Source organism: Medicago truncatula, chromosome 8, assembly GCF_003473485.1.
Source record: "Medicago truncatula cultivar Jemalong A17 chromosome 8, MtrunA17r5.0-ANR, whole genome shotgun sequence".
Taxonomy (NCBI): domain Eukaryota; kingdom Viridiplantae; phylum Streptophyta; class Magnoliopsida; order Fabales; family Fabaceae; genus Medicago; species Medicago truncatula.
In genome coordinates this window covers 1,510,929-1,527,061 of record NC_053049.1, presented here as the reverse complement: position 1 = coordinate 1,527,061, position 16,133 = coordinate 1,510,929, and the positions used below count along the sequence as shown (strand labels likewise).

At 34.7% G+C, this 16,133-nt stretch overlaps 2 protein-coding genes across 2 annotated transcripts; both read left to right on the top strand.

The window, feature by feature from the left end:
- Window positions 1-485: 485 nt before the first annotated feature.
- On the top strand, window positions 486-6,015 carry LOC25500139 (uncharacterized). Its single transcript, XM_013588469.3, has 4 exons — window positions 486-995; window positions 1,088-1,321; window positions 1,702-2,070; window positions 5,342-6,015. Exons 1-4 carry the CDS (start codon window positions 600-602, stop codon window positions 5,756-5,758), a joined length of 1,416 nt encoding a protein of 471 aa, XP_013443923.2. The 5' UTR covers window positions 486-599; the 3' UTR covers window positions 5,759-6,015.
- A 7,291-nt stretch (window positions 6,016-13,306) lies between these two features.
- LOC25480621 (7-deoxyloganetin glucosyltransferase) lies at window positions 13,307-15,218 on the top strand. The gene is given in 4 exon segments (XM_039829569.1): window positions 13,307-13,832; window positions 14,263-14,483; window positions 14,485-15,070; window positions 15,073-15,218. Coding segments are annotated over 4 exon segments (1,443 nt in total). The 5' UTR covers window positions 13,307-13,321; the 3' UTR covers window positions 15,198-15,218.
- Window positions 15,219-16,133: the final 915 nt, after the last annotated feature.

Sequence of the window (16,133 nt, the reverse complement as noted above, 5' to 3'; positions counted from 1 at the left end):
CTGTGGAAATGGTTTCTGTGAGTTGTACTCCAAAACCACCAAAATCTCCACCGGCGGTGTCTTCTTCTTGAATAGTAAATTCATTTTCCAGCAATTCATTTTTTGAGTTTTCACTACAAAGCCACCAAAATCACTAAGCTAAATCACTATTTCGATCCATCAAGAATCGAATTGATCAAAGAGAAGGAGGTAGAAAGTATTTCTGTTCATATCTTAATTCTTAAATCTACGCTTGTTTCCTGTTTGTCTTTGAAAAACAATTTTGAAAATGAGAAATAGGAAGAAAAGGATTGTTGAATATATAAGTTGTTTTTGAAAATGAACGTGGATTATTACACGTATACACTAAATCTGATGATTGTGAAGTGATGTTTAAGCATGGTGCATAAGAAAATGTTTTATGCATAATAACTTTTGTCGGACAAATAGACTGAGCCAGAGACTCGACTAACCATTTATTTCCATAATAATGGTGAAAATATATCACGTCGTCTCATGTATGTTCAGATACCGCACATATATAAATTAAGCAAATTATTAAGCAAGCATAGCTGATTCAAAAACCCCAAACTTGAAAATCGTCGTCACTCTCACCCTCAATGTCTCCAAAACCAAGAGAAGTTGTTGTGAGATTAAGGAACAAATTATTCCTAACCTTTTTGATATGGCAATTAATACCCTCAACTCTCATCTTCCTTCTCTACTTTTCCATTATCCCCAACACCTCATTTTCGTCTTTTCCCCTTTTCCTCTTTTCCCAATTCATCTTCTCCGTTTCTATCTCCTTAATCCCTTCACCTTTTGGTCCTCGTAAAATCAACCTCTCGCTCGCTTTCCTTCTCTTTGTCCCCATCTTCGCGTTCTCCTGGTCCGTTGCGGCGCTTTGTCTCTTTGGAAGAGTTGGGTTTAGGGGTTTTCTTGTTGGTGCCTATTATGGGGTTATTTACGTTGATAACCGTCGTTGGCTTTGGGTTCTTGAGTTTCCCTTTATTCAGGTTAATTACTTAAGCTTTTTAATCAAATGGGTTTCCTTAAAGTTTTACTTTTGAGTTGTAGAATTGATTTTGACATGTTTGTTTGTATGCAGCATCATCCTTTATTGACTTTTAAGAGGCGGATTCCTTTTGCTGCTAAATATGCTTATAAGCTTTCCATTGTTGGTTTCTTTTCTTCTGCTATTTTATCGGTGATGATTCCTGACCCTGACCCTTTCATCAAGTGCATCACTGCAACTCGGGAGTTTGTAGCCGAGCAGATTGTGTTATTTGTTGCTACTTTTGCTATCTTCTTCTGTTGGGAATTGACTCATACTTTACATCGGGTTTGTGTTCCTACTTACACAATGTTTAATTCTTCATTCCTATTTTTCACTCAGCTTCAAATGTTGTTAAATTTTGCAATGTTTTACTTTTTATACCTGTTTTTTAGTTGTTATTTTAGGATGTGTTACTTGAATTGTTGTTCTAAATGTGCATGTTACCGTGTCTGTGCATTGTTTTATGCTTATGCACAAATGGCCGAAAAATGTTCAACCCGGCATGGTTACACATTTGTAACTTAAAATAAGAAATAATTTTGAAACAACTGAGTTAATCTATACAATGCATAATGAATCCCTTTTATATGTGTATCAGTCCTCAGAAGACAGCATTCTTACATATTAACTTGAGTCTCTATATTGGTCAAATATGATACATATAGGTTTTACATACCAAGAGATTCGTATTTGCTCCCCCAAAAGGATCAGCAGCCGCAGAGAAAAATCCAAGTGAGCTCCTCCTTTCAGTTCTACAGCGGAGTAATCCAACATCTCTTCTTCGATATCATGCTTATCTTGATCTCTGTATGGTTTCCGAGAACAATGTTGACGCTTGGCGGCGTGCGGCAATTTTTGAAAAAACCGGTCAGACTTACAAATTGGTAATTGCTGTGTGCTTGAGGCCTTTGGAACAACTTGCCTCAAGATTACGCAAGGACTTGGGGAATTCTGCCGGGAAACCTACAAATCTATCAAATCAATTATCCTCCCCAACAGATGTGAAGCACATAGAAGAACTGGATAACTTCCAGGTACATGTATAACTCTATTATTTGTAGATTGTTTATTTTCTGCTAAGAAATCATTTATTTTTTCCGTATAACTTGAAAGCTTTAAGATTTTTGGGTGGTCACGCTAAACTTTTAAACTCAAGTGTAACAAAATCTCTGAAACAGTGTCTTCTAGACCTTACTGTTTGATTTCAAGTTTTCACTTTGCATATGATATTTGTGAAATTTATTTTAAATTTGTGGAGCCAAAATGGTCTGGATGGATGATGCAGAGAAACATGCTATGATATAAAAAAGAAATAGAATGCAAATTCAAATCAGAATCTTCGAAGACTCAAAACACTACAAAATTCTAGTTTTTATACAATGGTACTCTTGGAAATGGATAGTTTAATGTTGTTCTTGTATCAAAATTCAAAAGTGACAAAACTCAAGTTTTTAACACCCTGAAACCTCATCCTGTGTTTGTTTAAAACACAAGTTCCTGCATTGAAAACAGGGTGTTTGCATATTTAATGAAGTGAGCTTTGAAGTTTTTTCACATGGTTGAAATTATAGGATTGGATGCATTATAAAAAGGATAACTTGATATAACATTTAAGTAATGAGACTCTAACCAACTATGATGCTGTGCTGACATGATATACTAACCCAATACTCTTATTTATAAATTAATATGTGTTCGGTCAATATCAAGCTTAGTATAACTTGTATAGTTCATCTATGTAACAATCCTAGACAATAATATGTCTTACTATATATTGAATTTTCTGTGTTACACCCATAGAAAATGTAAAGCCGCCTCTGCAATCAATTGTCGTATGGTTGATACTTGATATATCAGCATCCTTCTTCACATGTAAATAAAAGTAAAAGTAGACAAAGATTTTGAAGTGTTTACACAACAAAAGCTCTCATCCTTCACTGAGAAAATGATGACAAATGTGGCTGCATGCACAAATAATGCAATTCCTAAATGTGGTTGCACATATCGAGGGAAAGACCAGCCCGTGAAACAGTGGCGGAGCCAGACAAAAAAGTTTGGGGTGGCTGCTATTAAAAAAACTTGCGGAAAAAACGGGAAAAAATACAAAGAGGTGCCGCCTAAATACGTAACACCAATTCACCGAGGAAACCCAAAACCAACAATGGCATCAAACAATGAGGCCGAAGTATATACTAGCATAGAGCAAGCATACCCCTGCTTCACTCCCGAACTAGCCAAGCATCATTGAAAAGCAACCACCAAAGACAGAAAAACAGCTGCAAGCAGCGCTGATCTGCTACACCAGTAGCACCAAAAAACCAGTAAAAAACTGAAAACAGCAGAAAATAAACTGGCAGTAAGGCACAGACAGCTCCAAATACTAAACCATGATCTCTCCTATGGCTCTTGCTCTAGCTAGTTGTCAAACTCAAAGTTCTTTTCTAAGGTTTCATTTTATCATAAATAACTCTTCTTCTCTTCTCCAACATTAAGCTACAACCGCATAGCTATCTTCTTGCTCCAATTTATCTAACATTACATAAAAATATTCACAATTTCAAACAACCATCAAATATACAGCATTTTAACTGCATATCATTTGAGTCATCATCCATTCCACTCCATTAGCTTTCAATTTGGAGCAGTTTAAGATGTAAAAAGTTTAGTCCTACATCAATAATACTATATTTCACATAAAATTAATCAGTAGATTCCTCCAAGAATTTACCACAAAGACTTAAACAAGTAATTTCATTAGAAAGTGAAACCATCACTAGGCTATGATCAAAACTATGATTAACAAAAAAATCTTTGTAAAGAGAGTAAAGGTTGTGCAATTATGAATTTATCAATTAACAAAGGACAGTGAATATGGTTACGACCAAAGGGGCAAAGAACCACAGTCAACAGGTTTAACAATTAGAGTTGACAATCAACTAAAGAACTCATGGCAATCAACTAAAGAACATGTAATCATCAAATCATAATCATAATTGAAGGAAATTACATTCAATTTCACATTACCTTACAAGTTACAACAATTAGGGTTTGTGGAGAGAGATGGAGATAGCTCTCTAAACTGAAGAAGGAGGAGAGTAATCGCGGCGGCGGTGATGGATGGAGAAGGAGGAGAGTGGTCGCGGCTCACCGGCGGTGGTGGATCGATTTGCTTTGGTTGGGAGAAGAAAAGGATCGCGTTTCTCAGATGAAAGAGAAACAGGAAGAGGGAATGAGACTGAATAGGAAATATTAGTACTATTGAAGGATATTTTTGTAATTTCCAGTATATAAAAAAATTTATTTATTTTTAGAATGGGGTGGCGGTGGCTCCCCCTTGCCACCCCCCAGTTCCGCCACTGCCGTGAAACATGAATTGCCACTGCAACCTTTTACATTACAAATTATAAAACCAATGGTGATAGAAAATCACTTGTCCATTGCCTTTGACAAGAGTCCTTGTAGACTTGTAGTGTAGTATTTGGGTCTGTTTAGATGGACTTATTTGAGTTTATCTAGGGATGGCAATTGGACCCAGGCCCAATGGATACCCGCATAAATTACCCACAATGGGTAGGGTAAAACCCCGCTATCATAGGTCCGGGTAATACCCACGAATTTAAATGGCTATGGACACGGGTAAAGGTACTATACTGCCTAGGCCCGCAACCCCGCATATACATATTTATTTAATATCATAAGTAATTTATTTATTTTTAGTGTATAATTAAATAATTTATTTAGCTATTTAAGCCTAAACTAAAACCTAAACCAAAAAACTGCTTAATACAATAACAACTCCATCCTGCCGGTGTACATTTTTTTGGAGATATTTTGGATTTTTTTAATTTGACTAATGTTAAAGTGAGGTTAATGGGTGCGGGTATGGGCACTTAGGTACCCATAGGGTATGGGGAAGGGCACTAAAGTTGTTGCCCACGAGGGCACGGGTAATTTTAATAAATGCGGGTATGGGGATGGGCATTGTAGTACCCTACCCATTTGGTACCCATTGCCATCCCTAAGTTTATCTACTGGCACAAACACTTGTGAGACTGTTTGGGAAATCTTATGACATGTCCATTAGTTTTTTAGTTTATTTCCACATGCGCTCTCCAAGATAGCTTGTGAAAAAAACTTATAACTTGTGAAAAAGTTCAACTTTATTTGACCTTTTGTTATAAAAATAGCTTATATATAAACACTTATATGCTAAAAGCTTAATCTATAAGCTCTCAATCAAGTTGTTTATCAAAACAAGACCTTTGTATGCGAGTTAAAAAAGCTTTCATTTGCTTTTGCATGCAGTCATATGCTTGGTGTTCAAGGATTGTTGCCTCACTGACTGCCCGTTCATGCAAAGAAGATAAGTTTGGGTTTGCTCGGCTTTCTGGGAGTAACACTGCTGTGGTTTCAACCCTGATATCATGCCTTCTTGCTGTTGAGAATTTCATGGGAAAGAAAACAAACCTGCAATCACCAAATCAGTTGGGATCTGCTGTTAAAAGAGAAAATGGGCCAGTGAATTCAAAAGCTTATGCTATTGCTGATGTTCTCAAGACATCAATCTACCAAATAGTATCTGTATTCCATGATGAGATGTTGTCTGATCTTAAATCACGTAATTTGGAGAAGGACTGGATCACAAGCAATACACCACGTTTTGGTACTCGCAGGATGCTTATTCAAAAATTACATCTTTTCCTTGCTTTTCAGGCTACCTAGATGGTACATTGGTACGTGGTTTGGTTGCTACTTAACTGGACTAAACAACATGCTTGTAAGAGGCTATACAAATTGGATGTATTCAAGTAGAGTTGATAATTATATAGTTGGTAGGGATAGAAGGAAAAGGTTCTCAATTTTGTTGTTAGAAATTAGAGATGGATATTAATCTGTAGTGATTATGTGGAACATACTTGCATATGCAGGTGAGTTATCTATAGTATTTACACCTAAAACTAATCATCTTAACCATTTGATCTTTCTGTAAAAAATAAATAATCATCAAATGATTATGTTTAAACCGAAAAATAAGAAGATACACGAATTGACAATGACCTAATTGAAACTAATTGAAAGGACACTTAAAGGGCACTTGTTAGAGAAATGCTAATTAAAACAAGGACTCTTAAAACATTTATTAACGAGACCCTTTCTCTAATATCTTGCACATTAAGATTCAAATTCACTAATACAATATAAGAATTTTAACTCAAGTTAAAATGTCGTGTCGTCTGACTAAAGGAGTTAGCTAATGAAATACACTTGAATTTGTGTCCAATACATAGGGTTTTGGAGTCCGAGGGATGGAAGCTATGCTACCTCCCTTGTTATGAGAAATTGATTTCTTCTTTAATTGACAATTATTTTAATATTAATGAATTTCTTTTTGTATTCATTATTTTTCTCATTTTTTACCATATATTTCTTTTCTTTCTTAGTTTTTCTCATGTCAAACACAGTTTTAAAGAAGACGATTAAGATGTTTTTAACCCCACCAACATTTAAGTAAGAGGTTCGACTTAACTATCCATGTTGGTGAAAATCATATCACATCGTCACAGGTTGTTGTTCAGGTACCACACATATGATAATAATGAGAAAGGTATAAATTAAGCAAGATTCAAAAATCTTAACTTCAAAATCCTTCGTCACCACTCTCAATGTCTCCAAAACCAGAAGAAGTTCTGAGATTAAGGAACAAATTCGTAAGCTTTTTGATATGGCAATCAATACCCACAACTCTCATTTTCCTTCTCTACTTTTCCATTCTCCCCAACACCTCCTACTTTTCACTTGTTTGTCAACCTCCTTTGTATTTTCATTTTTTCCTCTTTATTAAATCACATATATATCACTTGTTTCTCAACCTCCTTTGTATTTTCATTTTTTCCTACTTTGTATGGCAATCAAAATTCTAGTTGTTATGCAATGGTTCCCGTGGAAATGGATAGTTTAATGTTCTTGTATCCAAATTCAAAAGTGACAAAACTCAAGTTTTTAACACCCTGAAACCTCATCTTGTGTTTGTTTGAAACATAAGCTCCTGCCTTGAAAACAGGGTGTCTGCATATTGAATGAAGTGAAGGTAGAAACCTTATGTCCTCACTGAGCTTTGAAGTTATTTTACATGGTTGAAGTAATGAGACTATAACCAACTATGATGTTGTGCCGACATGATATACTAACCCAATACTCTTATTTATATACTAATATGTGTTTAGTCAATTTCAAGCTTAGTATATATAACTGGTACAGTTCATCTATGTAACAATTCTAGACAATAATATATCCTACTATATATTGAATTTTCTGTGTTACACCCAAAGAAAATGTAAAATCGCCCCTGCAACCAATCGTTGTATGGCTGATACTTGATATATCAGCCATCCCTCTTCATGTGTAAATAAAAGTAAAACTAGAGAAAGATTTTGAACTGTTTACACGTGCAAAAGCTCTCATCCTTTACTGAGAAAATGATGACAAATGTTGCTGCATGCACAGATAAAGGTGGTTGCACATATCGAGGGAAAGACCAACCCGTTAAACATGAATTGCCACTGCCACCTTTTACATTACAAATTATAAAACCAACGGTGACAGAAAATCACTTGTCCATTGCCTTTGATGAGAGGCCTTGTAGACTTGTAGTATTTGGGTCTGTTTAGATGGACTTATTTGAGTTTATCTACTAGCATAAACACTTGTGAGACTGTTTGGGAGAGCTTATGACATGTCCATTAGTTGTTTTGAGTTTATTTCCACATGCAACTCTCCAAGAGCTTGTGAAAACAACTTTTAACTTGTGAAAAAAGTTCAACTTTATTTTACCTTTTGTTATAAAAATAGCTTATATATAAACACTTACATGCTAAAAGCTTAATCTATAAGCTCTCAATTAAGTTGTTTATCAAAACAAGACCTTTGTATGCGAGTTATTAAAAAGCATGTTTGCTTTTGCATGCAGCCATATGCTTGGTGTTCAAGGATTGTTGCCTCACTGATTGTCTGTTCACACGAAGTAGATAAGTTTGGGGTTGCTCAGCTTTCTGGGAGTAACGCTGCTGTGGTTTCGACTCTGATATCATGCCTTCTTGCTGTCGAGAATATCATGGGAAAGAAAACAAACCTGCAATTACCAAATCAGTTGGGATCTGCCGGTATCAAATGGGCGATAGCGAATGGCAGAAGATTAGATACTGCAGCTGTTTTTGTTAAAAGAAAAAATAGGGCAGTGAATTCAAAAGCTTATGAATTTTATAATTTTGTTAAAAGACAAAAGTTAAAGATAAAAGTAACAAAATCTGGACATAGAAATAAATTTTTGCTGAGGAACTTTTAGTAACGTTCTTAACATGTTTGCAAAAAATTGTTCAAAAACTTAAAAGTTTAAGCATAAATTAAACATATTTGAATTGAGTAGGGACTAATATTGAGTGCATAAACTTTTTTTAGGGACTCAAAGAACTATTAAAATTAAGTAAGGACTAAACTTAAGAGGTCCCAATTTTATAGGGACCAAAAACATATTTAACCCTATTTTTTATTTCTTTTCAAATCTAAAATGATTTAGAAAATTAGAAGTATCCACAAATAGATTTTGGTAGAATTTTTTTATCCTTGATCGTGTCATTGTCACCATCTTGTATCATATTTCATTTTCAGGGCACCCTTCACTAATAGGGTGTTGAATTCATCAAACATATCTGTCATGGTTCTTTATAGCAAGACTAGAAAAGATACACTGAGGAAGATACTTCTGTACACTTGACAATGTTCCAATCAAAACCTAAAAATCCCTTCTAAAGAAAGGAAACCTTTATTTACAAGTTCCCTACTCTCTTAACAATCAAGATAGGAACTAACTAACTAATCTAACTAAAAACAGAAAATATATAACCACCTAACTAACTCAAAAGGTAGTTAAATCTTATCTCCTACTATGATAGAGTAGCAAAGGCTTTTTGCTGCTATACTCTTTATTAACTGTCCTAACAATATCCTTTTTCATTAGGCTTGTAAATACTTTTTATCAACTTCATTTGATACAAAAATTTGGGGAAAGTCTGAAGATACTTAAAAATAGGAAATTCAAAATAGAAAAACAAAAAAAGTTTTCAGCATTTCAATAACTTGTGAAATATGTCTAAATGAATAAGAAACGTCAAAGACAAATTACCTTTTTGTATAATTTATAATTGATAAAGAAGCCGTGCATGTAGGCTCTAAGTACATTGGTGCCAATCAGGTTGGTCAAATTTAATCTGTCAAGCTCCTCCTTTGTCAAAAATTTGTAATGATCATAGATAGTTGTTTGTCTACCCATCTTTAGTTCCTGCTGTAAAAATAGTTCTGATGTCAATAAGCAAAATAAAGACTACGTAATGTAATAGCAATACCGAAGTAATTACAATCATACCGTGAATTTGGGAACAGGTCTGAGGGAGGGTATGATGTATGATGGTATTTGGCTAAGGTCCAAGGCAAACAGGATCAAACCACTACCAGGAAATGTACACACATCATTTATTGCTCATGTTGTCGGCTCAATACTGGTTAAACCTTCTCCCTGAAAACAGTACAATCTGACATATCATATGGCACAATATAAATGCTGCAATTAAGTTTGAAAAGGAACTCTAATAGGGAATTAGGTGTTTTTGGGTGTCCAGCCAAGTCCCATATCAAGTAGTATCGGATGCTTGGTGGAGTGTTTAAGTGGCTTGGTTTCCCCCTTTATAGCTAACTTTTAATGAAGGATCCTCCAAGTGTTTGGATACTTATGACATTCCAAACCCATCTAAAAACAGCATGCATGAATTTAAAATTTAGCGTAGAAATTGCCACATTATTTATAAAAAAATATATTGCAAGTAACAAGTGACCAGCAAACCACAGTATGAAGGTGCTGACTTGAGTATAACTATTTTAATCTTCCAAAAAGGGTTATTGTATCACTTTACAGTTAACAGCACCTAGTAGCACATGTTCATTAGTCAAATTTAACTTATCAGCTTTACATGGTCAGAGTAACTACAATTTTGTCCTGAAACAATCACATGTGATAAACAAAATAATCACTTTTAGAAGTTTCCATCTGTTTGTTAGAGATTTTCAAAAAAAGAGAATTGAATTGTTTTGACTTTTAAGTAGCCTCTCCAGAATTCGTCAAAAAGAAAAAAGAAAAGTAGCCTCTCCAGAAAATCATTTTTGACAACTGATTTTTTCTATAAAAAAAAAAAATGTGACTTCCGTTGCACACAACTTATATTAAAAATATCTAAAAATAATCTCTAAATTATTGACTATCAAAATCACTTTAACTGTATAGCGTGTAACGAACGGACCCTGAATCAGCTCCCTAGCATCAAACATAACATGATGAAACTATAACAGAACCAGTACAGTTCAGTTTACAGTTAATCGCTTCTCAAAAACAGAAAGCGGCTCTACTCCCTTTCTCCTTTCTTTTCTTTCATTTTCTCAGCACTTTCTCGGTGATTCTTCATTTCTAACACTAGTTAGTAAAATTTGCACCAAATAACATTTAGATTCTGTTTTTACAGTCTGACATGTTCTAACAACCATCTCCAAAAGATAGGATGTGGTATGATAGATATTACAAACACGTCTCATTGAATAGGGAATGCTTGAAATAAAAACATCCACTATTTTTGTTCGCCTAAGAGAATGTTGCTCATATTAAAAACAGACAAAAGAACAAAAATAAAAAAAATTGAATGAAAACAATCATGCTCGAGGGGTAGAGATAAATTTGGAGATGTTAAAATGTTAATGAGAAAACATGAGAGAATGAATCAACTCACCAACTGTGTCAGGATCCCATATCCTAACGACATGTTTATCACTAGTAATCGACTTTGGTCCTCGGAAGTTAAGGGAACGATGCCACTTTATGTCCAATATGGAACTGCCATACCTGTATGACAATTTTTAACCAACAAACCATTAATATAGATGTTTAAGTGATAGAAATAAATCGCAAACAGATCTCTAAAATGAGAATGCCAACTTATATATGATCATGTATCCATTCAGGACATGACGAGCACAGGTCATAGATGTCATATTAAACATAAACAATATCCAATGTTAAAGCGGAAAATATAACCATGGAAATTTAGTTTAGCTAGTGACAATGTGAATATGTGATCCCAGGACATATACAAATAGAAATTAGAAAAAATACAGAAATCTTTGCCATCCCTTACCGCAGCATCCCTATCACATACCACAGTGCCACATTCCTGAACTAAGTATGTGGAACTAGACCTTTTCCTTGTTAGAGAAAAGGTGTTAATCGAAAGGTCACATCCCAGCTCAAGTTTGGTAAGCTCACGCTCTAACCAAAACAATCCTATACAGGTTTGGTGACATGTGTGACAAACTCCGTGATTTATGAATGTCCTTCACTTTCCCACCTTGAGTTTCAGGGAGAAGGGATATACAGATCACTTAAACTACAGAACAATGTTAAACAATAAAGATGTCAATTCAAAACAAAAATTACGAAGAAATTTAAAACCTCTCCGATTCAATTATGACGTGTAAACACGAGAAAAATAGATGTTTCCAGACCACATATGGAACTTCTAAAAGCACATAAATGGTTTGCGACCCCGCACACAAGATTGTGACCCATCACATTTGCCTCATAACAGTTTCAGCACTTCCATTGTAAAAAATCACATTATATTATCATATCTTCTTTACATTGAATATAAATTAAATGAAATAATTTAACATAACATTTTACTATATAAATAACAAATTATTTAATTATAAATTGTGAATATAAAATTATTATTATAAATTTATAATAGCAGTCATCCTACTACACGCGAAAATCGTTATCTTAATTTTGGAGCCGGCTGCTCTGCTCTGCTATCTGGGATCGACTCCTTAGGGCTCAAAATAGTCTGCCGTGATAGAGAAGAAATGCTACCACTAGGTCCGACAACATCAATTCTACCAACTGAAGATCTCACACGGCAGAATTGATGCTGTCGGAGCTAATGGTGATGTTCACCACCAGCAACTAACCCATGAACCTTGCTAAAGTTCAGGTAAGATTCAAGTTCCGCTAATTCAATACAGGGTACGTAAACAATTAAGCTCTGGAATTCTTTAATTTGCCGCATATGCATGTCGTTCACTCTCAATTATTTATAAGTTTGGTGTCAATTCCTTTCTCATGTTTGTTTATAAGCTCTGGAATTCTTTGTTTTGTGCCTTTAATTTCTTTTTCTAAGAACTTTTTTGATAAATTATATGACATATCTATCGATGGTGTTTTTTTCTAAGACCTTGATTATGTATGTTCTTAAATATAAACTGTGTCCTGGATTTTTCTCATTGAAAGGAATAATGTGGATCTAACATGGAGTTTATCAGATACAGAACAATCCAACAATTACAATATTGTGTCATGGTGGTGCTTTTTGATAAACGGGGGAGAACCAGCTTTGGAAAAGACTAAGCGACAGTGCTTCCTGATTAATTCATTGTATTTTCATTTTTTCCACCCTATTAAAATGAAGCACGGACACCCTTCGGATTAGGTGTGTGCAGGTGTCAGACATGTGTCGGTGTCCGACACGACACCTATGATTACACTAAAATATGTCATTTTCACAAATTATTATCCGTGTCGACGTACGTGTGAGTATCCGTATCCTGTCCGGTCTCCGTGCTTCATGGAAAGCACATTCTTCTAACTTGTTTGTCGACCTCCTTTTCTGCATTTCCATATTTTCATCTCTATTTAAGCACATGCTTTTCACTTGTTTGTCAACCTCCTTTGTATTTTCATTTTTTCCTCTTTATTAAATGACATATATATCACTTGTTTCTCAACCTACTTCTTTGTATTTCCTTTTTTTCCTCATGCTTATCACTTGTTTCTTGTTGGTCAACAAAGAAGAGAGAAAGAAGGAGAAACAAGAGAAATAGTAAATAGAAATAAGAAAGGTTACGAGAACTTTAAGGAGAGATTAACTCGTGATCAGAACAAAATTTCCAATAAATATTTTAGTGTAACTAGGTTGTGAGTTTTTGTGAGAAGAGGTCAATCACTTTATAGATTTCACATTATTCTTTTCTCTTCCACAAATCTGACCACGGGAAATTTTGCTTAGTTTCCTAACATTTCTCATCCTCCTTCTTTGTATTTCCACTTTTCCTCTCTATTAAAGCACATGCTTATCACTTGTTTCTCAACCTCATATCTTGCACACATAACATCCAAATAGATAATTATCAAAAATGGGAAACTTTGCAAACAGAAAATCACATGCTGTGTTCATTCCATATCCAGCTCAAGGCCATATCAATCCATTGTTCAAACTAGCAAAACTTATTCACCTTAGAGGCTCTCATGTAACCTATGTCAACACTGAATACAATCACAAACGTTTGCTCAAATCAAGAGGTCCAACTGCCTTGGATGGTTTCACTGATTTTAGCTTTGAAACCATCCCAGATGGTCTAACACCACTAGAAGGTGATGGTGATGTTAGTCAACTACCTTCTCTTTGTCAATCTATAAGAAAGAATTTCCTTAAACCCTTTTGTGAACTCATTAATAGACTTAATCACTCTGCCAATGTTCCACCAGTTACTTGCTTAATTTCTGATTGTTGTATGAGCTTTACTATGCAAGCTGCTGAAGAATTTTCACTCCCAATTCTTCTCTATTTTTCATCAAGTGCATGTTCTTTATTGAATGTTATGCACTTTCGTTCCTTTGTAGAAAGAGGTATCACACCATTCAAAGGTACTAAGTTTATTTTCTTGATAGATAATATTATTTGTATAAATGCACATTATATATTGTGTTTGTGAAAATCAACTTACTCCAAGAGTAAGTCTTGACATATAGTTATTCCGTTTTATTTTTAAAAAATTAGTGAAGGGGAAATTATTTGTTGTCTAAAGGATTTGAACTTTGGGCTTAAGGTTACAAGGTCAAACTATTACACCACCGAACTCACACTTCATAGATTAGTTAGTGCAGTTAACAACAATCCAACCCTCAAATTAAAAGCTCTCGTTGAGAAGACGACCTTCACAAATTTTTATAGAACTTCGAAACTAAAATTTATTATACTTCAACAAATAACTTACATTGAATGTATAATAAATACATTATATATGTGTGTATGAACCTGCAAGCTATTAACTCTTGTACTTATGATGATATGCAGATGAGAGACATCTAACAAATGGATATTTGGAAACAAAAGTCGAGTGGATTCCAGGTTTGAAAAACTTTCGGTTGAAGGATGTTGTTGACTGTATCAGAACAACGGATCCAAATGATATTATGTTAGACTTTTTAATTGATGTCGCTGATAAAGTTCACAGAGACTCTACAATTATTTTGAATACTTTCAATGAACTTGAGAGTGATGTAATAACCGCTCTCCTCCTCTTTGTTTCCTTCTCTTTACCCCATTGGCCCTTTACCTTCATTATTAAACCAAACTCCACAAATTCATCAATTAGAATCTTTAGGTTCCAACCTTTGGAAAGAAGATACTGAGTGTCTTGAATGGCTTGAATCCAACGAACCGGGATCGGTTGTTTATGTGAATTTCGGCAGCATTATAGTTATGACTCCAGATCAACTATTGGAGTTTGCTTGGGGTTTGGCCGATTGCAAGAAACCTTTTTTGTGGATCACTAGGCCTGATCTTGTCATTGGTGGCTCAGTGGTTTTGTCATCTGAGTTTATGAAAGAAATTTCAGATAGAGGCCTAATATCAAATTGGTGTCCACAAGAGAAAGTGTTGAACCACCCTTCAATCGGCGGATTCTTGACACACTGCGGATGGAACTCAACCACTGAAAGCATATGCGCTGGAGTGCCAATGTTGTGTTGGCCATTTTTTGCTGATCAGCCAACAAACTGTAGATTTATTTGTAATGAATGGAAGATTGGTATGGAAATTGATACGAATGTGAAGAGAGAGGGTTTGGAGAAGCTTATCAATGAATTGATGGTGGGAGAGAATGAAAAAAGATGAGGCAAAAGGCCATGGAATTGAAGAAGAAGGCAGAGGAGAACACTAGACCAGGTGGTTGTTCATACATGAACTTGGACAAAGTGATTAAGGAAGTGTTGCTTAAACAAAATTAGATAGAATGATATTGGTTTCTGCAATGCATGCAGCATGTAGAAAACTAAACTGATATATTTAAAGAAGCATTTGACCTGTCATAGTGAAAATGCTGAGAGACAATTTAGCCTCTTAGTAAAGGTTTTCTTTTAACCTTTTATCATAATTTGAACGAATCTTTCTTCTGTCTAGTCTCACTGATAATTTAAAAGGCAGCTCTTCTTCACATGACTCAACCTAGTACTAAATGTAAAAATCTCCGTGAAATACTCCCTTTGTCCCTGTATGTAAGCACCTTTTGCATCTGATAAAAGGGTGCTTAGATACAAGGACGGAGGGAGTAAGTAACAAGTCTTGTATGATTTAACATTTATATTGCAGCTGTTTAACATGTAAAATGACAGATCTTAGGTGATATTGAAACTCTGTTTTCCATTTGAAGTAGGGGTAAACTAAATATGGAAAATTATTTTCATAACAATCAAGTAATATACTGGCTTCTCAAGACGAACAAAATATTACTCGTAATGTTGTTATAAATATAACACTTTACTTTAGTCGAATTCTTTCCATATAAGGGCAGAAAGCAAAAACATTCCAAATTTTAGATGGATATGATATGAGAAGCTTGAAGTTGAACTATATAGATTCATGAAATAAATGGAAAACCAAGTATGGTTAGAATAGTAAAAGGGGACCCAACTTCATCTAGAAAGAGCTAAGAGCAATATCAAAAGGCTAAACTCTACAAAGAATATTAATACTAACCAAATGAAATAACTTAATGTATTTAAATCCAAATAAAAGGAAGCAAGTATAGCATAATGAGCTTAAAATTATAGTACGTGAGGTTAGGTGAACTTAACACCTTGACCAACAGAGAGGCTAGCGAGAACATGTTCCATATATTCACACACAAAATAAAGACTGCATGACATTCTAGAAGTAACCAAACC

Excerpts from the sequence above, each read along its gene's own strand:
- LOC25500139 (XM_013588469.3), top strand. The coding sequence starts at position 600 with ATGTCTCCAAAACCAAGAGAAGTTGTTGTGAGATTAAGGAACAAATTA. Across the intron at positions 1,322-1,701 it reads TGACTCATACTTTACATCGG|GTTTTACATACCAAGAGATT; the intron begins GTTTGTGTTCCT and ends TGATACATATAG. Across the intron at positions 2,071-5,341 it reads AAGAACTGGATAACTTCCAG|TCATATGCTTGGTGTTCAAG; the intron begins GTACATGTATAA and ends TTTTGCATGCAG.